This window comes from Schistocerca cancellata, chromosome 9 (assembly GCF_023864275.1).
Source record: "Schistocerca cancellata isolate TAMUIC-IGC-003103 chromosome 9, iqSchCanc2.1, whole genome shotgun sequence".
In the NCBI taxonomy this organism is placed as follows: domain Eukaryota; kingdom Metazoa; phylum Arthropoda; class Insecta; order Orthoptera; family Acrididae; genus Schistocerca; species Schistocerca cancellata.
Window position 1 is genome coordinate 157,319,204 of NC_064634.1, and position 26,722 is coordinate 157,345,925.

The 26,722-nt window shown below is 42.8% G+C and overlaps 1 protein-coding gene across 1 annotated transcript in view; it reads left to right on the forward strand.

The window, feature by feature from the left end:
* Positions 1-299: 299 nt before the first annotated feature.
* LOC126100225 (T-complex protein 1 subunit epsilon) overlaps positions 300-26,722 on the forward strand; it is a 39,522-nt gene continuing 13,099 nt past the window's right edge. The window contains exons 1-2 of the mRNA XM_049910800.1: positions 300-456; positions 20,349-21,475. Coding sequence (XP_049766757.1) covers positions 20,369-21,475 — 1,107 coding nt within the window. The 5' untranslated portion in view covers positions 300-456; positions 20,349-20,368. The remainder of the gene's footprint in view (positions 457-20,348; positions 21,476-26,722) is intronic.

Below are 26,722 nucleotides of genomic sequence, written 5' to 3' on the forward strand. Positions count from 1 at the left end.
ATTATTATTCATTAATTGCAAAAAAAAAAAACATGTCTCAGAAAGTTAAGGAAATAGACTCAAAATCCACTGTTGGAGAACATGTCATGCAAGTTTCTCAAAAAGGTGTGGATGTGGATTTGCTGCACACATTTACTAATCTTACATATTTCTGTTAACGGGCCTAGTTCACAGTTGGCGAAAACCTATTCAAAAATGGCTCCCAATGTTTTCGTTTGTTAAACTTTATTCACTGCAAGTTCAACATTTATCCTGCATATCCGTGGGACTCCAAATACAGCCATATTCTTGGTTGGTGCGACTAACTTCTTTGGTGTTCGTGCACATGTTGGTTTGAGTTTGGGTTAAGTATGGATTTGTGAACTGCGTGTATTAAATAACGAAGTGTGCGTGATTAGCAGAAGATTTGCAATTAACTTTCCTGGTGGCAGGAGAGTAGCTTGATAACTCAGTGAGGTAATCACATATTTTTTGAGTAGTATTACCATATATGTCAAAACTTGGCCGGCCCCCGCATAAATATAATCGAGGTGAACTGACTTAGTCATTGTGCGAGCAAAGGATTAATTCTTTCATTTCGTCGTTTAACACCCGTCAGACCAGAAGTTTCTTTCAGTTTGCCTATGACAAAAGTTCCGCGTGTGTACAAAATTTAAGGTTCATTGTAGGTCATAGAAATTAAATCTTGTGAAGTTTTCTGAATATTCATCTGTGCAGGATCAAACGGGACATAGATTTGACACGAATTGCGAGAAACCGCCGTATTGATGAAACAGCGTTCTTCTCTGACATATTTCATAATACGTGATTCACAGGACAGAAGACTGAGAAAAATATTTCGGAAATTATCATCGCTACCTTTGAAGTTCGTACCAATGCACCGAAATCTCAGAAACTGGCCAGAAAAATTTTACTAACCAGACCATCGTTTTCCAGTGAAATTGACCTCTCTTCGAGTCGATTTACCAATCATCATGACTAGTAATTACGGTACCATTGTCAGCCTGAAACTGTTTCTAGGTATATGTATGTTTGGCAAATAATTTTTCATGTGATAAATATGTCGACTTAATACAACAATAAAATGTATTGAAAACGTTACATACATTCAGGAGTCAACTTACATAGACGTGTATTAAATTTAAACCTAGTGCCAAATGTCAACTCTTTTATTCACATCACTTAAGTCACAGCTTTTCAGCTGACATCAGGAATATGGTGGTTGGTACCCCCGTGCTCTCCATTCCATTCATTGTGTTCAAATTCTACAGATAAACTTCGAAAATAGAGTTTCGTTGAATGTTAAAAGGGAATAAGGCTAGAATTTTCCATAAAAAGTCTTTAGTGTACGATTTTTGAGGAACATATATTAAAAAAATATATTGTGGAATAACAGGATTAGTTCTTTAATTGTTGTTACCAAACTTATTTTTGTACCTACCCTGGTGGCGTTTTTTTTTAAAAAATGGATCACTGTTCACTGTGTGAACCTGAACTAACAAAATTTTGGTGGTGTTACATGGATATTTTTTGAGTATTTTATGTGTATTGCACTGAAAATATTTGGACAGCAGTGCAAATGTCTACGAAATGTACTGTGTGTCTTGTGTGAAAACAAACTTTGGCCACCCTCTTGCTATTAACAGAATACCCATTCTACTCGTTGCTCTCAAGCTTTCTTTCAGTACTGCTTTGTTGTAACTCAGGTTTGTTTTTCCAGCAGTGTAATTGTATGCTGAAAATGATGTACAACAAAAGGCCTATGGATAGGTCTACTGATGAAGAGTTGCAAAAGTACAATGATATTGCTGCAGGAACGGCTAAGCACAGCGGTATCGTACTGCTCTTCCATTACATTAAGGAGATCCATACACAAGATGCATCTTGGACACCTCTTCATCAATAAACCTATACCTACTGCTGTGTAATATTGTTAATGTACATCTAACACTGCGAATAAAACCAACCCAAACCAGGACCCAGCAGTACTGAATGAAAGCTTGTTTTTTCTGTTATTCTCGTATACCACAGCTAAAAACAATGAACACAGAATGTCTAACTGTTATAGGTATGCTGAAAGGAGTGCGTAGAGGACAATAAACTAAGCAGATAAACCTAATAAACATAGGTCCAGGAACCAGTGGTTTCATCAATATGACAAATGCACTCTTGCCAATGTTAAAACACTTTTAATGTGTAAGGCTACATTTATTTTGAAATCCACAAGTGGGACATAAATTACAAAGTAATAAACTGCCCTCATTTTATTTATCATTCAACACCTCAGTAGGCTACTGGTAAATAACATTTAGACAAAAAGTATATCAATCATGGCTCGCCAATACCCTGACATCCCAGCCTCCTCCTCCGAGTGCTTGAACCCTGTTCCAGGCCTGTTGATTGTATCAAACTCTTGGGACACATTGGCATTGTGGATGGCTGTGATTGCATTAGGACAAAGCCTGGGCATAATGCAATGTACAGAAGCCTACCTTCACATGAACAATGGGCATGTGTATCTTTTTTTGCATAATGGATTTGTCTTCAAGTGAATATCTGCTTGTCTGAATCCTCAGGGACTCGGTTGTAAGGTATTACCCAAGGTAATTCCAAGTGTGAGTGCTGATGGAGACCATAGATTACTGGTGGGACAATGGAAAATGAATCAGTGTGTGAAAAATAGAAAACAGAAGAAAGTGACGAGGATACGGGATTGGAAATTGAAGGAGAGTGAATGTGCTGAGAAGTACAGAGAATTAATAACACAAAAATTTCCAAAAGAAGTTTTCTGCGATGTAGAAAAAGAATGGAGCTTATTCAAAGACACTTTAGTCGAAGCAGCACAAAAAGTATGTGGCAGAACATCTGGAAAGAAAAAAATAAGACAGACAAGTTGGTGGGATGATACCACAATCCAAGCAGTTAGAAGAAAAAATGGAGCATGGAGAAAATGGTGGAAAACTAAAAATGACGAAGACCATAAAAGATATATAGAGGAAAAGAAGAAGTGCAAAGAAATTGTGGAAACAGCAAAGAAAAAGGCATGGGAAGAGTTTACAAAAAAAACTTGAAGATGTGAAGAGCAATAAGAAAATGTTCTATAAAATGATGAAAAATAAAAGGAAGGCTTCTGAAGTACCAGTAAAGATGGAAACAGAGGACGGTACCATTATTGAAGATCCAGGGAATATAAAAGATCTCTGGAAAGAACATTTTAAGAAGCTGTTAAACGCTGAGGACCAGGTACATGAGGAAACAACAAATAATGGAGAAATTGAGAGAAGTTGGGAAGCAGAATTAGGACAAATTACACAGGAAGAAATGGAAAAAGCTGTGAAGAAGATGAATGGGGGGAAAGCCCCAGGACCTGATGAAGTATCAGTGGACATGATAAGAGCAGCAGGTCCAGTGGGAATGCAGTGGCTGTATAGAGTACTATCAAGCGTGTGGAGAAATAGTAAAATACCTGGCGACTGGAGAACAGGAGACATTGTTCCCATCTTCATAAAGACTTTGTAAAAACTACATAGGAATAACCCTCATGAGTCATACAGCCAAGATTTTTTGAAAGAATTTTACTAAATCGAATAAGTGAAAAGATAGAAAAGGAGCTGAGTGAAGAACAGCATGGGTTTAGGAAAGGAAGGAGCACAATCGACCTGATATTTTCTATCCGTCAACTGATGGAAAAAAGTTGGGAGTATAACAAAAGGGTGATCATGGTTTTTATAGACATAGAAAAGGCATATGACTCAGTTGACAGGGAAAGACTCTGGGAAGAACTGAAGAAGATAGATATAGAAGATGGATACATTAATGTTATAAAGACAATGTACAGAGGCCACAATTGTAGAATTAGAACACCATTGGGGAACACTGAATACTTCGAAATAAGACAAGGACTTAAGCAAGGAAGTATTCTATCTCCTGCGCTTTTTAATGTTGTGATGGAGGGAATGAATAGGGCAGTTAAAGATATAGTAAAAGAAAAAGACAAAAAGATGATTTTTGCAGATGATATGGTAATATGGGGTGATAAAGAGGTAGATGTACAGTTACAGCTTGATGCGTGGAAGGAAATAATGAAAAGGTATGGATTAAGAATAAATAAAGATAAGAGTGAAGTAATGGTATTTGGAAGAGAGAGAGGTATCAATGGAAATATTACCTTGAATGGAGAACCCCTCAAAGTGGTAGAAAGTTTCACTTATTTAGGGAGTGAAATATCTAGGGATGGAAGAATAACTAACGAAATTAATAGGAGGTTACAGAAGGGAGGCAATTTCTACCAAACAATAAAACATCTGATTTGGAATAATGAAGTTTCAGAAAGAGCAAAACTCCTGATGTATACGAATTATTACTTCCCTATTGTCACCTATGGTGGAGAAACATGGACAATGAAAGAAAGGGTCTGGAGCAGACTGCAAGCAGGGGAAATGAAATTTCTCAGAGCAGTTATGGGAAAAACAAGAATGGACAGAGTAAGGAATGTAGAGATTAGAAAGGACCTCAAACAAGAAAGTATGAGAGAAGAAATTGAAAGAAAGAGATTAAGATGGTATGGGCATGTTAAGAGGATGCATGGGCAGAGACTCCTCAAAATTATGGAAGAACTAAAGATGGATGGGAAACGACCTAGAGGGCGCCCAAGAACACGGTGGAAAATGGGAGTGAGAATATCTGTTGAAAGGAGAGGTGTGACCTGGCAGCAAGTGGAGGAAGAAAAGTGGTGGGAGGACCGAGCCAAATGGAGAGGACTCGTCAGCACCCAGACCCGGCAGTAGCTGGAGCGGGATTCGGATATAGATAGATAGATAGAAGCCTACCTTCACATGAACAATGGGCATGTGTATCTTTTTTTGCATAATGGATTTGTCTTCAAGTGAATATCTGCTTGTCTGAATCCTCAGGGACTCGGTTGTAAGGTATTCTTGTACTGAGTCATAATACATTGTCAGACAAACCATTGGCTTATGGACCTATTTTTATTAGGATTATTTGCTTGTTTTGTTGCCTCATTTAGTTTGTACCTGTAATAGCGAAATACCTTGTACCTGTATCACAACAATATCCATGCAAAGTAATTTGTCTGTGCATGGATGACTGAATAAATGAATGAAATATAATGCAGTACAGGTACAAAGGTACTGTAAGTAAGGATAATAAGTCAGGTGAAATGCTATTACTCTGTAATTAGCCACCATGGACCCTCCAAAATTTTGTCAGTGTTCGGTTCACGATGTAGAATGTGTTGTATAAGAAGTATTAAATCATTTTAATCATAATGGTTTCAGTTTTTCCATTTTCTTGGGAAATTTATTATGCAGCTTGATTTACTGGGTGAAATATACAGTTGTTTTTTATTTAATTTTTCTCAGTACATTTAAGTCCAGTCCTCTTGCTCCTTGATGATGAATTAGTGTTATGTCCATAATGGATTGGTAGATGACCCCTGTTGATGCACACTATTTATTCATTCATCTAAGGTCATCTCTGTGATACAGGCTTTGTCGTCATAACAACTAAATAACTGACACCATGAAAATAAATAACTCCATTGTACATACACACTTAATATACAAGTAGCTACCACTAAGACCTGATACTTTCATGAATAAAATAGCTTGATATGTTAAATATTTGACGTTCTACATCTGCATCCATACTCTGCAAGCCACCTGACCGTGTGTGGCGGAGGGTACCTTGAGTACCTCTATTGGTTCTCCCTTCTATTCCATGCTCGTATTGTTCGTGGAAAGGAAGATTGTCGGTATGCCTCTGTGTGAGCTCTAATCTCTCTGATTTTATCCTCATGGTCTCTTCGTGAGATATACGTAGGAGGGAGCAATATAGGCCTACTGCTTGACTCCTCGGTGAAGCTATGTTCTCAAAACTTCAACAAAAGCATGTACCGAGCTACTGAGCTTCTCTCCTGCAGAGTCTTCCACTGGAGTTTATCTATCATTTCCGTAATGCTTTCGCGATTACTAAATGATCCTGTAACAAAGCGTGCTGCTCTCCGTTGGATCTTCTCTATCTCTTCTATCAACCCTATCTGGTATGGATCCCACACTGCTGAGCAGTATTCAAGCAGTGGGCGAACAAGTGTACTGTAACCTACTTCCTTTGTTTTCGGATTGCATTTCCTTAGGATTCTTCCAATGAATCTCAGTCTGGCATCTGCTTTACCGATGATCAACTTTATATGATCATTCCATTTTAAATCACTCGTAATGCCTACTCCCAGATAATTTATGGAATTAACTGCTTCCAGTTGCTGACCTGCTATATTGTAGCTAAATGATAAGGGATCTTTCTTTCTATGTATTTGCAGCACATTACACTTGTCTACCTTGAGGTTCAATTGCCATTCCGTGCACCATGCGTCAATTCGCTGCAGATCCTCCTGCATTTTAGTACAATTTTCCATTGTTACCTCTCGATATACCACCGTATCATCTGCAAAAAGCCTCAGTGAACTTCCGATGTCATCCACAAGGTCATTTATGTATATTGTGAATAGCAACGGTCCTACGACACTCCCCTGCGGCACACCTGAAATCACTCTTACTTCGGAAGACTCCTCTCCATTGAGGAAGACATGCTGCGATCTGTTATCTAGGAACTCTTCAATCCAATCACACAATTGGTCTGATAGTCCACATACTCTTACTTTGTTCATTGAACGACTGTGGGGAACTGTATCGAACGCCTTGCGGAAGTCAAGAAACACGGCATCTACCTGGGAACCCATGTCTATGGTCCTCTGAGTCTCGTGGACAAATAGCGCTAGCTGGATTTCACACGATCGTCTTTTTTGAAACCCATGCTGATTCCAAGAGAGTAGATTTCTAGTCTCCAGAAAAGTCATTATACTCGAACTTAATATGTGTTCCAAAATTCTACAACTGATGGACGTTAGAGATATAGGCATATAGTTTTGCACAACTGTTCGACGTCCCTTCTTGAAAACGGGGATGACCTGTGCCCTTTTCCAATCCTTTGGAACGCTCTTCTAGAGACCTATGGTACACCGCTGCAAGAAGGGGGGCCAAGTTGCTTCGCGTACTCTGTGTAAAATCGAACTGGTATCCCACAGAGTGTCTGGTCACAGAGTGTCTGGACATTTTGTTTTGATCCACCTACTGCTTTGACATCAGACCAAAATTTCTTTGGATTTTCTGCAAAGTCAGTACATAGAACTTTACTTTCGAATCCATTGAACGCCTCTCGCATAGCCCTCCTCACTCTACATTTCGCTTCACGTGATTTTTATTTGTCTGCATGGCTTTGACTATAAATATGCATGAACTGCACACACTATGGATGCATATTGGTGAGTCAGGACCATGAACATGCATGTCTCATGCCCTCCCTTCAGTGTACCTGGAAAACTGAGTTAGCATCCACCTTGATGAATGAGATGTTGAGCTCAGGAGAAATACAGGATGCGGCGATTAAAAGTGGCCTGGAGAACAGAGTTCCAGGGTACAAAGAAACACAGCAGAGGAAAGGAAATATGGTACTAACCTGATTATAGCAGATGTTGACAGTGACCCATCAGTCATGCCATGGCACTTTTGTACCCTGGTCAGTAAGTTGCGGAAAGTGGATCAAAGCTGGAGTGGCCCCCAGGGGGCTCGCCACTCTTAGGCGGGTTTGTGCCTGGCTACCACGGGGCCCAAGCCTTTGCAGCATTTTTTTCCCTTCCATGCTGCATGTCTATCCTCTTGTTATTCTTTTTCCTCTCCCTTGGGAACATGTCTAGGGTATTAGTGGGAGTGTTCTGCATTGTCACTGACATGCGAACAGTCTCACCTTTGTTTTTCACTCCCTATTCCTCTCTTTGTTTCCCTTCTCCTCTCGTTCCTCTGCCTCGGGGTTTGAGGATCCTCTTTTTTTTTTTCTTCTTCCTCCCTGTGTGCTCCTGAAGGCCGTCCGATGTGTCTGACGCGTAACAGGTGACTGGGTAACGCGTAGTTCCCAGCCCCAGGTTAACAGGTAGGGTTCGCATGTACCCTCTGGTACAGGCCAGGCCCATGGAGGGGTGATTGCCTGAGCTGCAATCTTCCCAAATTGCCACTTAGTCCCTCTGTCAGGTTTTTGGGAGGTGTGACCTGAGGTGTGAACAATCACCTAAGGCGGGTGTGCCCCCTTGTGAGGGGGGCTCCCAGTTGGAAGGAGCGTGCCATCAGAGACTCTGGCAATCATTGGGGATTTCCTCGTGATGAGTCAATGATCTTCCCACTCAACATATACTAAATGTAAACGTAATGAGGCTAATGCTTCACCACGGTTCCTCGTGGTGTCACATACTGTAGGCAGTCAGTCCTTCGCCATGGTAAATCCGTTTATTATTCAGAAAGGTGTTGATGCAATTGCTGGCCCTGTGAAATCCTGCTCTTGTTTACGGAATGGCACTTTGCTTCTGGAGATCGCTTCTGGTTCTCAAGCACAACTACTGCTTGCTGCCTCGCTTCTCTATGGTTATCCTGTTCGTGTCGAGACCCATAGACTTTGAATTCTTTCCGTGGTGTAATTGACACCAGGCTGCTTGACAGTCGAACCGAGGCCGAAATCCAAGCTTACCTCTATGATCAAGGTGTCATTGCCATCCATCGTCTAATGAAAATGCTTGATTCCTCCTTAGTGCCCATGTGCACACTCTTTCTCACCTTTGATAGAGTGGTGCTTCCGTCCAAGCTCAAAGCAGACTATGAAATTATCACTGTCCGGCCGTACATTCCGAACCCGATGCGCTGCTACCAGTGTCGTCATCTCAACCGCACTAGAACATCTTGTCGACACCCAGCTAAATGTGTCACCCGTGGTAGGGATGCACGTGAGGGCAATCGTCCACCTCCTCCCCACTGTTATCAACTGCAATGGCGGCCATGCTGCCTCCTCTCGGAATTGTCCTGTGTATCTTGATGAGCGGGCTGTTCAAGAGATCCTGGTGAAGGAAAAGGTGCTCACAAGTTACTAGCTAGTCATAAATCGTGCATTGTTCTGTCTGGTACTTACAGTTCTGTTCTTGTTACCCTCACTCCATGAAGGACATGGCCATGCAGACATGCAACCTGCAATTCTGATCTGAGATTGTGAAATCACGCAGTGTCAAGGTAACAGTGCCCCACCCACCATCCCGCTGTGCAACAAACCATCAAACTCTTACCTCAAGGGACGAAGCCACCAGCTGCATAACTGGTAGCCCGGTAAGGCCAGAAGTAGTACTCCCATTAAGACTTCCTCCATCCCTCCAGCCAAACAAAACCCAAGTCTTCCTCTAACCAGAAGGGCTCGAAGGAGTCCACCAAAGGCCAACTTGTAGGTCCTCTTTGATGGTGTCACCATGTGGTACCTTAGCCCTGCTGGTCTCTTTATCACTGGTGCGCACCACCAACCTTTTTTCAGCGTTGGACTTGATGGACCGACCACACATGCACTCCGATGCTTCAGTGGACCCCATGGAGCAAGATCCTCCTGCCTCTGTGCCCTGTAGCAGTGGCTCTACACCGGGTGTTACTCGACGGACGCCGAGTTGACATCCCGACGTCTCTTCCTCATCATGACTGTCCTCCAATGGAACGTTCACATCCTTTGGTTCCACAAAGAGGATTTGCGGCTGCTTTTAGCATCGCAGGATCCCCTTGTACTCTGCCTCCAGGAAACAAAATTGTTCCCTCAAGACTTTTTTGAGCTAACACATTACTTACCAATTCATTTTGATTTTCCCCCTGAGGTCGGCATTCCATCTCATGGGGGCGTTGTACTGCTCATACGGGATGACATTCATAGACAACCCATCTCCCTGACTACCTGTCTTCAAGCTGTTGCAGTTTGCCTTTTCCTTCCCCACCTGACTTTATCCCTGTGTACCATTTATGTACCTTCATAATTCGATGTCACCAGAGCAAACTTCCTTCAGCTTATTGGGGCAGCTACCTCCCACATTTTTGCCCTCTTGGCTGGCCTTCTTAACCTCTTCTGCCTTAACTCTAAAGCACCCACTTTCCTTTCCGACTCATCATACACCTATTCCCATTTGGACCTATCCTTTCGCACTGCTCAATGTGTCCATCATCTTGAGTGTTCCATTTTGACACCTACTAAAGCGACCATTTCCCATGTGCTCTCCATTTGCTATCTCCTACCCCCATCCGCATGCACATCCAAATGGCAGGTTACTAAAGCTGGCTGGCAACTTTCCTCCCTGGTGACCTTGAAAGAACAAGATTTCCCCAGTTGTGATGACTAGGTGGACTATCTCACCTACGTTATCCTTAGTGCTGCAGAACATTCCATTCCTCGCACTTCCTCATTACTACGTTGTGCCCCCGTCCCTTGGTGGATTGAGGCATGCCGCGATGCAATTCGCGCATGGAGATGTGCTCTCTGCCTTTTTAACCGTAATCCTGTGGTGCCAACTGCATTCATTATAAACAGATGCGTGCAAAGTGTCGTTGCGTTCTTCAGAATAGCAAAAAAGCTAGATTGATAGTGCTCTCAGGTTATGCCAGTCCTCCGCCTCAGGGCCGGACGCCATCCACATTCAGGTGTTGCAGCACCTTTCTCTTGTGGGAAAGCACTTTCTGCTTAACACGTACAACCGCATCTGGGCCGAGGGCACATTTCCCAGACACTGGCGTGAAGCCACTGTCATACCCATACTTAAGTCAGGTAAGGACAAAAATCTTCCTTTTAGCTACTGCTCCATCTCTTACCAGCTGCATTTGCAGGGTTATGGAACATATGAATCATGCCTAGCTGATATGTTGGCTCGAGTCTCGCAATTGACTGACGAATGCACACAGTGAATTTCGATCGCAGCATTCTGCAGTTGACCATCTTTTACTTTGTCCACCCAAGTTGTGAATGGTTTTCTGTGGAAATCTCTGAATGTGGCCTTGTTTTTTGATTTGGAGAAGGCCTAAGATACCTGCGGGAGAACTGGTATCCTCTATACTCTTTACACGTGGGGCTTCCATGGCCGCCTGCTGTGTTTCCTTCAGGCATTTTTAAAAGATCGAGTTTTCAAGGTGTGTGTGGGTTCTGCCTTGTCAGACACATTTATCCAGGAAAACGGTGTGCCTCGGTGTTCTGTCATGAGTGTCGTCCTCTTCGCTATCGCCATTAGCCCTATCGTGGCCTTTCTCTCACCGGGCATCTCCAGCTCCCTTTTCGTTGATGATTTTGCCATCTATTGCAGTTCTCCACGGACATGTCTCATTGAGCGGCATCATCAGTGGTATCTTGATCATCTTTACTCCTGGATCATCAACAGTTACTTTTGCTTTTCCACTGACAAAACCGTCTGTATGAATTTCTGGCAACGCAAGTGGTTTCTCCCACCATCTTTATATCTTGGGCTTGTTGTCCTTTCTTTTGTTGACACTATGAAATTCCTTGGGCTCTTGCTCATTAGGAAACACTCGTGGTCCTCCCATGTATCGTATGTGGCAGCCCACTTTCCTCAGTGTGCTATGTGTCCTCAATCGTACTTCCCGGGATGCCGATCAAACCACCCTCCTACGTTTGTACCTGTCCCTTGGCTGTTCAAAACTCAACAGGGTGCTTTGTTTATGCGTCTGCACTCCCGCCCCTCTTACGCTGTCTCAACACTATCCACCATCATGGCATTCGTTTGGCTACGGGTGCCTTTTACACCACCCTGGTTGAGAGTCTGTATGCTGAAGCTGCTGAACTACCCCTGTCCTACTGACGTGACTTTCTCCTCAGCAGGTATTCGTGCCGTTTGTCTGCCATGCGTGGCCACCCATCCTATGCCTCCTTCTTTGATGATTCTGTTGATCGTGAATATGGTGCTCGTCCTTCTTCTCTGTTACTTCCTGGAGTTCGCGTTCGGCACTTACTAACGCGGCTTAACTTCACCCTACCTGCACCTTTTCCGGTGGGTGTGAACCCTTCACCACCATGGCTTCCTGAAGTGGCCCATGTAACCTTGGCCTTTGTTTGCTTCCTAAGGACATTACTCCAGCCTCTATCGCCTTCAGTTTCACGACCTGCACATGTAACTTCGCGATAGTAGCTTTGTATACACTGATGGCTCTTGGACTGACCGTGGGATCGGGTGTGCCTTTGTCATTGGCACCTGTGTCTTTCGATACCAGCCTCCGGCACACTCCTCAGTATTTACAGCCCACCCCTTCGCGTTGTATCAGGCCATGGAGTACATTTTTCAATTATGTCCTCTGCTCAACTCACTCAGTGCCCTTCAAAGTCTATGTGCACTGTACATCGCCCATCCCTTAGTGCAGCGGTTCTAGGAAAACTGTCAACTGCTCACTCTTGGTGGCGCCAGTGTTATGTCTCTGGGGGTTCCTGGTCATGTCGGTCTGCCAGCAAACGAGGCTGCTGCCAAAGCTGCAGTCCTAATACCTCAGCCTGCGAGTATCTATATTTCCTCCGATCTCTGCATTGCCGTCTTTCAGGAGGTGGTGTCCCTTTGGCATTGCCAATGGTCCTCCCTTCACCGGAATAAGCTCCGGCTTATTAAGCCTCTCCCAGCGGCTTGGGTGCTCTCCTCTCAGCCCTCCCGCCAGGAGGAGGTTATTTTAAATTGGCTGTATATTGAGCACTGCCTTTTTTGCCATTATAATTTGCTAAGTGGCACTACCCCACCACTTTGTACACATTGCGCCCAAGTTTTAACTGTCCGCCACATCCTTATGGAATGACCGTTCTTTAACCTTTTACGTTCCTGTTTGGGTTTGCCATCTGAGTTATTGGCCATTTTAGCTAATAACGTGCGGGCTTTACTTTTTATCCGCCAAAGAAAGATGACAAAGGACTTTTTATTGACCAAAGCAATATGGCAAAGGCAATTTAATTTTTAGTTTTTTAACTCCGTTTCTGTATGGTGTCTTTCTTAGCCTTTTCCCCACATGCCTGTTTTTAGCTGTCTTGTATTATGTCAACTGGGACTGACGTATCCTCTCTTTGTGTCCTATAGTTTTGACTTGGTGCTTATGATCCCAGTTGTTTTTGCGCCCTAAAGCATAGCATAACATAACAAACAAAACAAAGCTGGAGTGATGGAATTGCTGCAGTCTCATCTGAAATGTTCTGCTGCAATTCTTGAAGACTATGAAGAGTTGTTGCAATACACCTTAGACTTGAGGCTCCCCACACAAAATAATCGCACACTAACAGATCAAATTACCTGGGTGGCCTGCTAGGGCCGCCACCAGACTGACCTGTACTAACAACTCTATTGGGCCTGAAAATTGAGGAAATGTGATGGAAGGTTCAGCAGACTTTATGAGCAGTTGCTCCATTCTGTTGGAAGTAACTAAGTCTTTTACTCCTCCGTTAATGCTGCCAAGGATGGTTCAAAAAGTTGACAACGTAGCACGCCAAAGTAAGTATCTGATTAAAAAAAGATTGGAACAATGATGCAGCGTGCAGACATTGCACACCAAACCCAACCTTCAGATTATGCAATGATGTTTTGTAGAAGTTGTGCGGAGTCTCTGTTGCCCAGGATCTGTTATTCTAAAAGTTGACATAATCGCTCAGGTGGAACCAGCCCTTAATCAGCCATGAAGAACAGATCCATGCCCAAGCCATTCATTGTTCTTTTTTCAGTGAAAGCCACTTGGAAGACTGGAGTGCTGAGGAGCGTCTACTGGTTTTAATGCATGAACAACAGGCACTCTGTAGGGATACACATGCAGGTCCAGATGGAGTATTCGCCTGCGTGATTTTACTTGATATGCTGGTTCCTTGTGAAAGGTGTCTGGTAGATTTGGTAGGACTCTGAAGCATTTTCTGGTGAACTGCAGCAACAAAAGTTCTTTGACTTGTTCAGAACAGATCCTCTCTGATGCCATTTTTGTGCTAAGCATTCAACAACACTCTTTGCTGGCAGATCATCCACTATAGATCATGGTACATTTTGTTGTAAAAGCATTATGTTGTGATTGTGTATTTTAATGTGACATAGAGCTGTAGTTTTGCCTTTTTATTAGAATCTTCAGCTGTTTAAACAGATTTTTTACAGTGAGCCCAATTTTTGGTTTTAGTTACTGGTACTATTCTTACTGACCTATTCTGTAGTTTATCATAGCCATATTTTGTGCACTTGATTCCCAAAGCATGATGCCATAACTAAGAACTGAATGTACATGAGGAATAGAGTATTAATGACGGAAACTGTCTAACAAGATGATGATCTTTTTACTAATAGTTTTGTCTGCTCATCCCCATCTGGCGGGCAATACTGATAAAGTTCTTTGTTATACAAGCTGTGTAACAATCTTCAACATGAAGTTCATTCTGTTTTCTCTATGTTCAGCATTAGCTTCCTGACTAATTGTAAACATTTATGGGGATTGATAAATTTAACAGACATGTAAGAAAAGTTTTATGTTATAAGCTCATTTGAGAGTTAGTGTGTTTTAATAGTGAAAAGGGAATTTTGGTTTACCATCCTGAATAATAATACCTATTACTGGTAGTTCATTTGGTTGGAAAGTTTTGGGTCTGTCTTCAATTTAATAATGGAACAATTCACTAAACTTGTGTTTCATTCACATAGTAGTTTCAGGGAGAACTGTTATAGTTCATAACAGATATGGTTGACATTTGGTCATTCCATGTGTATGCCAGGACGGTTCATAATGATATGTTATGAATGACAACTCAGCCCATTATTAAGCATTTTTAAAATACTGTGCAACAGTTATGTTAAAGAAATATTCAGAAACAAATGTTAGCTGAATTCACGTATTAAATAAATGTTTCTATGTACAGGTTGCATGTTATCTTTATGTATAGTTATAATACTCTGTCACCTACTCAACAGTATTATGGAATTGCTACTCACCATATAGCGGAGATGTTGAGTCGCAGATAGGCACAACAAAAAGACTGACACACAATAAGCTTTCAGCCAGCAAGGCCATTGTCAAAAATAGACAACAGACACGCACGCACACACTCACGCAAATGCAACTCACACACATGACAGTCTCTGGCAGCTGAAGGCAGACTACAAACAGCAGTGCATGATGGGAGAGGTAACAAGGTGGGGGTAAGGAAGGGCTGAGGCAGGGAGGAGGAGGGATAGCAGGCTAAGGGTGGGGGACGGGAAAGTGCAGTTGGGGTAGTGTGCAGGAATGAGGTGGAGAGAGGGGAGGGGGCAGGGGAGAGGGGGGATACCGTAAAAGGAGAGAAGTAAAAAGAGTGGGTGAGTTAGTCGAATAGATGGCTATGTAGTGCTGGAGTGGGAATGGAGAAGGGGCCAGGTGGGTAAGGACAGTGACTAACAAAGGTTGAGGCCAGGAGGGTTATGGGAACGTAGGATATATTCCGTGGAGAATTCCCACCTGCAGAATTCAGAAAAGTTGCTGTTGGTGGGAAGAACCCAGATTGCACAGGCTGTGAAGAAGTAATTGAAATGAAGAACATAAAGTTGGGCTGTGCGCTTAGCAACAGGGTGGTCCAGTTGTTTTTTGGACACAGTCTGTCGATGGTCATTCGTGCCGACAGACAGTTTGTTGGTTATTGTGCCCAAGTAAAATGCAGCACAGTAGTTGCAGCTAAGCTGGTAGACCACATGACCGGTTTTGCAGGTTGCCCTGACTTTGATGGGATAGGTGGTGATTGTGACCAGACTGGAGTAGGTGGTTGCGGGAGGATGCTTGGAACAGGTCTTACATCTACGTCTATTACAGCGATATGAGCCATGAGACAAGGGTTTGTGTAGGGTTGGCCGAGGATATTGTTTAGGACCGGTACTTTGTGGCCAGACAGGGGGACTTAGGGAAGTGGTGAGTGACTGGGAAGATAAGGAACAGGAGATTGGTTTTTGTACAAGGTGTGGAGGGGAGGGGAGGGGGGGGATTAGTTTGTAAAGGCCTCACTGTATTTTGAGAGGGACTGCTGGTCACTGCAGATGCAACGGCCACAAGTGGTTAGGCTGTATGGAAGGGACTTCGTGGTATGGAATGGGTGGCAGTTGGTGAAGTGGAGGTTATTGCTCATGGTTGGTGGGTTTGATATGGACAGAGGCTTTGATGTAGCCATTGAAGAAGGTGGCTTGTTGGGTTGAGTAGGACCAGGTGAAGCAAATGGGGAAGGAGGTGTTGAGGTTCTGGATGAATGTGGATAGGTTGTCCACACCCTCAATCTAGATCATGATGTCATCAGTGAATATGAACCAGGGGAGGGGTTTAGGATTCTGGTTGTTTATGAAGGATTCCTTCAGACGGCTCATGAATAGGTTATTTCTGCGGGGCTAAGGCTTTTAGAGGAAAGGGTCATGACTGTATTTAGGTTCTGGATTGTGTACGGTAGTGAGAGTGAGTTTTGGAGGGTGGGGAAAGTGTAGTGGTCTGTTAGACAGGATTTGTCAGCCATGAGGGGATGTGAGGGAGTTTTGGAGGTTGCCGTAAAGGTGGTGGATAGTGGTAGTCCAAGGCAGGATTAGGAGGTGAGCAGGGTTGAGAGTTTTTTTGAGGTGGTGTTCTTGGAGGGTAAGAGTTGTGGTGCATGTAATGGGATCCAGGAATTTGGGATTGCATAGCAGGAATTTTTCACAGATAGAGGGAACATATTGCAAGAATGTTTGGGCTTGATTGATATGGTTTTGCAGGATTGTATTGGTGAGGGCTAAGGATTGGTTGAATCTGAATAGGTTGAGGTCATTCTGGAAGGAAGGGCGGAAGCCAGAGATGGGTAATTTGATGGTAAGGCCATTTGGGGGGATTCCCTGACACAAGCAATAATGCAGGAATGACATGTAGGACTGGGTTCTGACTATTGATAAGGAAACTTTTCTGTATTAACACAGATGAAAGGAGCAAGAATCCATGGTGCTGGAAAAAATGTGAAAAAATACATAAATAATGTAAAATTAATCCGAAAAAATTGCAAGAACACTGATATATGTGAAAAAAAATCACAGAAGGGATGAAATGCATGAAATAAGGGGAAACGAGGTGAAATCAGGGAATCAGAAGGAATATGTCGATAGTGAAAGGCAAAAACCAATAGAAATCAGTGTGAAGTCACAAGATGATCAAAGAAAAAATATAAAAAAAAAAAATTCTGTGGGTCTATGGGTGGATAAGTGTGAAGAAGGGGGATGGCAGATGTGACTGAATTAAAGTAGATGTGAACTGGAATAGAGAGGAGGAGTGGGGGGGGGGGGGGGGGTGAGGAATGGTTGATAGGATGAGACACAAGATTCTGTGGCACAGGAGTGGTGTGCAAAAATATGGGAGTGTGACGCAGGGAGGTGACCAAATGGTTCGTAAGAAGAGCATGCAGTGCGGTTTGTAAGGTTACAAGAGAGACACAGGAAAGAAGGGTGGACACTTGAGTGTAGTAATGCATTAGAAAATAGTAACAAAGGAAAACAGGACTGTGGGTAGGATGGAAGAAAAGCTGTCAGGCAAAATCAAACAGTGGAATGTAGCAATGTTATGAAAAGGACAATTCCTACTCACCATATAGCGGAGATACTGAGTCAGATACGGATGTTGGGACTGTGGAAGGTGGTGCCTGGAAAAACACACACAGGAGATCCGGTTTTGTTCAAGGGGGCGGGGGGGTTAATTACGGTCTGTAAAGGCCGTCGCATCTGCAGTGACAAGCAGTCTCTCTCAAAATATACTTAAGGTCTCACTCAAGCCTTATTGACAGAATGCTTATTGTGTGACAGTCTTTCTGTTTTGCCTATCTCGGATTATGTATCTCTGTTATATACTGAGTAGCAACTAACCTTTTCATAATATTATTACTATCATCTACTCTGTAGATGCCTCTATGTAACTTCTTGATTGGCATGTCCTTTATTCCTTCTACAATCTGTAATTGGAGACAACACTTTAGTAACACCAGAGACACATTCCATATTCAGTGCCCCATAGTTTGCACCAAATTTTATCCTGAAGGTTAACAAATTCATGATGACTGTAGAGTCTTCTCAAGTTTTTTTCGGTAAATTTGATCTTGTAAACTCTGCGATGTTACAAAAGTTGTGGAAAGGAACTTTAGTATTTGTCTTAATGTTTCTTCAGCTATGTGGCAGCATTTTTGTCTGACGATATGGATAGGAAATATTTGGTACTAAAAACAAGAAACTGGTCATTTTGACATTGTTGTTTACTTCACACTTAGAAACACTGAGATTTTTTGTTGTCAGTGTGGAAAGAGCCCAACAATGCTGAGCAATTCTCTTCACCAAAGAATTACAGTGATACATTCATAACATTTGTGCAACTGGGATGAACATTTGCAGGGAGAGGGGTTCAATTTTCTGTCCAGCAATACTGATTTAGTCTTTAGTTGTTGCTTTATGTTTTCTAAGACGAACAAGGTAGGTTTCATTCTTTTTCCTTCTATAACCTGTCTGTGTTCAGTCACAGATGGAACTTAGAACCACAGTTTTCCTCTCTTCACTTCATGTGTGTTCTGCCAGCATAATATATTTTTTAAAAAAAACCATTAAACCCTTATCACTTTTAATAGCACGAAGTTGATCTAACCTGTATGTTTCTAAAGCTGGCTCATTTACAGCAGGAAAAAAGTAATGGCATTTTGTCAGGAGGTAATGTTAGATTTTCTTATGTGTGTTAGGTACATGATGGATCATAGAGGCTTTTACAGCCATCATAGATACCGGAGCACTAACTTCCATTTAAATGGAACTCGCTGACAGTGTGGACAGAGAACTTCTTTTCCACTGTGTAGGGGTGTTAGCCCACAATTGTGTGTGCTTGATTTGTATTACAGTGTCAGACTAGTGTGGTTAAACGAAGGGGCAAAAAAAGAATAGTACATTCCTGTGTGTCCTCTATTACACTCCTGGAAATTGAAATAAGAACACCGTGAATTCATTGTCCCAGGAAGGGGAAACTTTATTGACACATTCCTGGGGTCACATACATCACATGATCACACTGACAGAACCACAGGCACATAGACACAGGCAACAGAGCATGCACAATGTCGGCACTAGTACAGTGTATATCCACCTTTCGCAGCAATGCAGGCTGCTATTCTCCCATGGAGACGATCGTAGAGATGCTGGATGTAGTCCTGTGGAACGGCTTGCCATGCCATTTCCACCTGGCGCCTCAGTTGGACCAGCGTTCGTGCTGGACGTGCAGACCGCGTGAGACGACGCTTCATCCAGTCCCAAACATGCTCAATGGGGGACAGATCCGGAGATCTTGCTGGCCAGGGTAGTTGACTTACACCTTCTAGAGCACGTTGGGTGGCACGGGATACATGCGGACGTGCATTGTCCTGTTGGAACAGCAAGTTCCCTTGCCGGTCTAGGAATGGTAGAACGATGGGTTCGATGACGGTTTGGATGTACCGTGCACTATTCAGTGTCCCCTCAACGATCACCAGTGGTGTACGGCCAGTGTAGGAGATCGCTCCCCACACCATGATGCCGGGTGTTGGCCCTGTGTGCCTCGGTCGTATGCAGTCCTGATTGTGGTGCTCACGTGCATGGCGCCAAACATGCATACGACCATCATTGGCACCAAGGCAGAAGCGACTCTCATCGCTGAAGACGACACGTCTCCATTCGTCCCTCCATTCACGCCTGTCGCGACACCACTGGAGGCGGGCTGCACGATGTTGGGGCGTGAGCGGAAGACGGCCTAACGGTGTGCGGGACCGTAGCCCAGCCTCATGGAGACGGTTGCGAATGGTCCTCGCCGATACCCCAGGAGCAACAGTGTCCCTAATTTGCTGGGAAGTGGCGGTGCGGTCCCCTACGGCACTGCGTAGGATCCTACGGTCTTGGCGTGCATCCGTGCGTCGCTGCGGTCCGGTCCCAGGTCGACGGGCACGTGCACCTTCCGCCGACCACTGGCGACAACATCGATGTACTGTGGAGACCTCACGCCCCATGTGTTGAGCAATTCGGCGGTACGTCCACCCGGCCTCCCGCATGCCCACTATACGCCCTCGCTCAAAGTTCGTCATCTGCACATACGGTTCACGTCCACGCTGTCGCGGCATGCTACCAGTGTTAAAGACTGCGATGGAGCTCCGTATGCCACGGCAAACTGGCTGACACTGACGGCGGCGGTGCACAAATGCTGCGCAGCTAGCGCCATTCGACGGCCAACACCGCGGTTCCTGGTGTGTCCGCTGTGCCGTGCGTGTGATCATTGCTTGTACAGCCCTCTCGCAGTGTCCGGAGCAAGTATGGTGTGTCTGACACACCGGTGTCAATGTGTTCTTTTTTCCATTTCCAGGAGTGTATAAATTTTGTTTCATCTTTCCATTCAACTGATTAAATTTTCTTGTGACTGCCATATGATTATAGAAAAAAATAAAATAAATTGTTTTTTCAGGTGCATAAACATCCAGCAAGATGGCATCATTTCCAGGAACACTGGCATTTGATGAATTTGGCCGACCTTTCATTATCATACGTGACCAGCAGAATCAGCAGAGACTTACAGGAGTGGAGGCCCTGAAGTCTCATATGTCTGCTGGTAAAACAATTGCCAATGTCTTGAGGACATCTTTGGGTCCAAAAGGTTTGGACAAGATGATGGTGTCAGCAGATGGGGATGTAACTGTTACAAATGATGGAGCAACAATTTTGAAACAGATGGATGTTGACCATGAAATAGCAAAGCTTATGGTGCAGTTGTCTCAGTCACAAGACGATGAAATAGGTGATGGCACAACTGGAGTAGTCGTGCTTGCTGGTGCCCTTTTGGAGCAGGCAGAACAGTTGTTAGATAAAGGTATACATCCTATTCGTATAGCTGATGGATTTGAACTTGCAGCTCATCATGCTGTGAAGCATCTTGATTCCATAGCTGATAGTTTCCCATTCGATGTTAATAATTTGGAGCCTCTTATACAAACTGCTATGACTACATTGGGCTCAAAGATTGTAAACAAATGTCACCGACAGATGGCAGAAATTGCTGTAAATGCTGTATTGGCAGTGGCTGATATGGAAAAGAAAGATGTTAACTTTGAGTTAATTAAAGTGATAGGCAAAGTTGGAGGCCGCTTAGAAGACACAATGCTTGTTAAGGGTGTGGTTGTTGACAAAGATTTTTCACATCCTCAGATGCCAAAAGTTTTAAAAGATGTGAAACTGGCTATCTTAACTTGCCCATTTGAACCACCAAAGCCTAAGACAAAGCATAAGTTGGATGTCACTAGTGTAGAGGACTATAAAGCCCTGCGAGCTTATGAAGCTGAAAAATTTACTGAAATGGTACAAAAAGTGAAGGATACAGGTGCTACACTTGCCATATGTCAGTGGGGTTTTGATGACGAGGCAAACCATCTCTTGCTGCAAAGGGAACTGCCAGCTGTCCGTTGGGTTGGAGGCCCAGAAATTGAACTGATTGCTATAGCCACTGGTGGTCGCATAGTGCCAAGGTTTGAAGAACTGACTCCGGATAAACTGGGGCATGCAGGCTTGGTTCGAGAAATCAGCTTTGGTACCACAAAGGTATGGTGTGCTTCAAAAATGTTAAAATCTATTGTAGAGTTTAATGACTTTCAGTAATCAATGTTTCAAAAACATTAATCTACTATAAAGTTAAATGACTTCAGTAACCAAGTTAGTGTAACTGAAAGGGATTTTGATGTAGATCATTATATTCTTTGTAGGACAGCAAGACAAAATGTATGAATAAAAAACAAACAAAGCAAGTAATTTGGAATAGATATCTTGGCTAGTTTTATTTATTTTCTAACTGAGAGAGATCCACATTGCTAGGTCTTTCATCTTTTTGTTATCGGAAAATGTGTTGTTAATCATTTCCTTTGTATAGCATTTAACACACTAAAAGTATGTTCTTACAAAACACTTAATGTACTTTGTTTTTGGATGCAAAAATGAATAAGCTTTGAAGTTGTCCAGCACATTTGCATAGTTGTTTATTTGAGACATACGGTTTACTTTGGAACATTGGAATGTTTGGTCTGGGCTTTATTGATAATCATAACTGTATGCTAATCTTAAAGAGACCATTTTAAAGCTGAATGCTGAGTTGAAATGATTCGAATTTGTTGTGCAAATTCTCACCTGCTTTTTAATTTTCCAGTTAATATTTTTCCTTCTATGATGCCTATAAGCTTCTTTGTGACGTCATACTGGAACATTGAGCAAATTTAAGAATTCTGTTGGTTCATCATTGTGTCAATGGCTTTAATTATTTTTTCTTATCATAGTATCATATCCTGTATTTGCTGACTTGTTTGTTGAACAATGTCATTTATGTAATTCTCTCGCCCTGCTCCCTCCTTCCCAAGATTGTTCGCTCACACAGTCATAATCAGTGTTGCCACAGGTTCTGGAAATCAGGGAATTTCAAAAACGTCAGGGAAATCAGGCAAATTTGGGGGGGGGGGGGGGGGAGGGGAAACCACTGGAAGAATCTTGTTTTTGACTCAGTAGATGAAATGGTTTGTTTACTGAGGTGTCGTGCATCATCACTGGCTGGGTGCAGCTGGTTACATGCACTGCTTCCCTACTTCCTCATTCCTAGTGCTTCCCCCTGTCCTACCACTTTCCCTCAGCTTACAGTAAGTGCTGCCACCAATTCTTGCTGATAGCCTAGCAACTGCCGATGAGAGGCAGGGAGACGTGAGGTGTGGTTTGTTTGGATCTGATACACAGAGATTGCAGACGCAACGGCTGTAGGCAGCAGTCGTGTGCCTGATTTATGTGTGGGTGATTGCTCTTGTTTTCTTACAAAAGCTATGGTTGAAAATTTAGTTGTGGGAGCGTGATTGTCTTTTCTACGTGCCTGTCCGTGACTCAGCAGTCATCATTACGGTGAGTTGCTACCTATCCTCAATATTATTGATGTTTAGAGTATATGAACAAATTATCTATTGTGTGGATTGATCGCTGTGGTCTCATTTTATCAACATGCTGTCTGTGACTTGTGAGTAGCTGGCCACACAAGTGGATTTCCATGTTGTTGTTGTGGTCTTCAGTCCTGAGACTGGTTTGATGCAGCTCTCCGTGCTACTCTATCCTGTGCAAGCTTCTTTATCTCCCAGTACCTACTGCAATCTACATCCTTCTAAATCTGTTTAGTGTATTCATCTCTTGGTCTCCCTCTACGATTTCTGCCCTCCAATACTAAATTGGTGATCCCTTGATGCCTCAGAACATGTCCTACCAAACGATCCCTTCTTCTAGTCAAGTTGTGCCACAAACTACTCTTCTGTCCAATCCTATTCAATACCTCCTCATTAGTTATGTGATCTACCCATCTAATCTTCAGCTTCTTCTGTAGCACCACATTTCGAAAGCTTCTATTCTCTTCTTGTCCAAACTATTTATCGTCCATGTTTCACTTCCATACATGGCTACACTCCATACAAATACTTTCAGAAATGACTTCCTGACACTTAAATCTATACTCGATGTTAACAAATTTCTCTTCTTCAGAAACACTTTCCTTGCCATTGCCAGTCTACATTTTATATCCTCTCTACTTCGACCATCATCAGTTATTTTCCTCCCCAAATAGCAAAACTCCTTTACTATTTTAATTGTCTCATTTCCTAATTTAATTCCCTCAGCATCACCCGATGTAATTCGACTACATTCCATTATCCTCGTTTTGCTTCTGTTGATGTTCATCTTATATCCTCCAATATCCATTCCGTTCAACTGCTCTTCCAAGTCCTTTGCTGTCTCTGATAGAATTACAATGTCATCGGCGAACCTCAAAGTTTTTATTACTTCTCCATGGATTTTAATACCTACTCCAAATTTTTCTTTTGTTTCCTTCACTGCTTGCTCAGTATAAAGATTGAATAACATCAGGGAGAGGCTACAACCCTGTCTCACTCCCTTCCCAACCACTGCTTCACTTTCATGTCCCTCAACTCTTATAACTGCCATCTGGTTTCTGTACAAATTGTAAATAGCCTTTCGCTCCCTGTATTTTACACCTGCCACCTTCAGAATTTGAAAGAGAGTATTCCAGTCAACATTGTCAAAAGCTAAGTCTACAAATGCTAGAAACGTAGGTTTGCCTTTCCTTAATCTTTCTTCTAAGATAAGTCGTAAGGTCAGTATTGCCTCACGTGTTCCAACATTTCTACGGAATCCAAACTGATCTTCCCCGAGGTCGGCTTCTACCAGTTTTTCCATTCTTCTGTAAAGAATTCGTGTTAGTATTTTCATCCGTGACTTATTAAACTGATTTTTCGGTAATTTTCACATCTGTCAACACCTGCTTTCTGTGGGACTGGAATTATTATATTCTTCTTGAAGTATGAGGGTATTTCGCCTGTCTCATACATCTTGCTCACCAGATGGAAGAGTTTTGTCAGCACTGGCCCTCTCAAGGCTGTCAGTAGTTCCAATGGAATGTTGTCTACTCCCAGGGCCTTGTTTCGACTCAGGTCTTTCAGTGCTCTGTCAAACTCTTCACGCAGTATCGTATCTCCCATTTCATCTTCATCTACATCCTCTTCCATTTCCATATTGTCCTCAAGTACATCGCCCTTGTATAGACCCTCTATATACTCCTTCCACCTTTTTTGCTTTCCCGTCTTCACTTAGAACTGGGTTTCCATCTGAGCTCTTAATATTCATACAAGTGGTTCTCTTTTACCCCCTAGTGAGCTAAGCCTCTACATCCGTACATTTGTCCTCTAGCCATCCCTGCTTAGCCATTTTGCACTTCCTGTTGATCTCATTTTTGAGATGTTTGTATTCCTTTTTGCCTGCTTCATTTACTGCATTTTTATATTTTCTCCTTTCATCAATTAAATTCAATATTTCTTCTGTTACCCAAGGAGTGCTACTAGCCCATGTCTTTTTACCTATTTCATCCTCTGCTGCCTTCACTACTTCATCCCTCAAAGCTACCCATTCTTCTTCTACTGTATTTCTTTCCCCCATTCCTGTCAATTGTTCCCTTATACTGTCCCTGAAACTCTGTAAAATCTCTGGTTTAGTCAGTTTATCCAGCTCCCATCTCCTTAAATTCCCACCTTTTTGCAGTTTCTTCAGTTTTAATCTACAGTTCATAACCAATAGATTGTGGTCAGAGTCCACATCTGCCCCTGGAAATGTCTTAAAATTTAAAACTTGGTTCCTGAATCTCTGTCTTATCATTATATAATCTATCTGAAACCTGTCATTATCTCCAGGTTTCTTCCATGTGTATGACCTTCTTTTATGATTCTTGAACAAAGTGTTAGCTATGATTAAGTTATGCTCTGTGCAAAATTCTACTAGGGGGCTTCCTCTTTCATTTCTTAGCCCCAATCCATATTCACCTACTATGTTTCCTTCTCTCCCTTTTCCTACACTCGAATTCCAGTCACCCATGACTATTAAATTTTTGTCTACCTTCACTATCTGAATAATTTCTTTTATTTCATCATACATTTCTTAAATTTCTTTGTCATCTGCAGAGCTAGTTGGCATATAAACTTGTACTACTGTAATAGGGGTGGGCTTCGTGTCTGTCTTGGCCACAATAAGGCATTCAGTATGCTGTTTGTAGTAGCTTACCCATACTCCTATTGTTTTTTATTCATTATTAAACTGACTTCTCCATTACCCCTATTTGATTTTGTATTTATGATCCTGTATTCGCCTGACCAGAAGTCTTGTTCCTCCTGCCACCAAACTTCACTAATTCCTACTATATCTAACTTTAACCTATCCATTTCCGTTTTTAAATTTTCTAATCTACCTGCTCGATTAAGGGATCTGACATTCCACACTCCGATCCATAGAACGCCAGTTTTCTTTCTCCTGATAACGACGTCCTCCTTAGTAGTCCCCGCCCGGAGATCCGAATAGGGGACTATTTTACCTCCGGAACATTTTACTAAGAGGACGCCGTCATCATTTTACCATACAGTGAAGCTGCATGCCCTCGGGAAAAATTATGGCTGTAGTTTCCCCTTGCTTTCAGCCGTTCGCAGTACCAGCACAGCAAGGCCGTTTTGGTTAGTGTTACAAGGCCAGATCAGTCAATCATCCAGACCGTTGCCCCTGCAACTACTGAAAAGGCTGCTGCCCGTCTTCAGGAACCACAGGTTTGTCTGGCCTCTCAACAGATACCCCTCCATTGTGGTTGCACCTACGGTATGGCTATCTGTATTGCTGAGGCACGCAAGCCTCCCCACCAATGGCAAGGTCCATGGTTCTTGGGGATTTCCATGTCAGGTCAAAACTGGACTTCATTTTTGCGGGTATTTGTAACAAATCGGGCCTGCCAATCCCCAAGACATTAGTTTCTCACTGACATGGAGGCCCTCCCCATCGGATCTAGTCTCACTGAGCTGCTCGCAGGCTAGTTCTGTTTGTGCCTGGCGTAATGCAGTGGATTTCGGTGGTTTATCCACGGACCCAGGACTGTGGTGCTCCTCAGCAGGCCAGAGGCCATGGGCAATGGATTTGAGGAATTGCAACTGTCTCACTGCAAGTATGTTGTACAGTGTGGCATTTTATGGACATTTTATTTGTTTTGGTACATTTTGGACCTTCAAAAGTAGTTTATATGTTAGAAAGTATGGATGGTAAGTAGGAGAAAATTGTCAGTATCTGGTGGTTTGTACACTATGTACTCATATATTTTTCAATAGAAAACTCTGACAGTACATGTAGAATAATGGATATAACACAGTAGGTGATAACTGGCAATAATGTACATAGTAGAACTACCATTTTATTGGCGATCATGTACAGTGTTGGTTTGCACAATTCTTC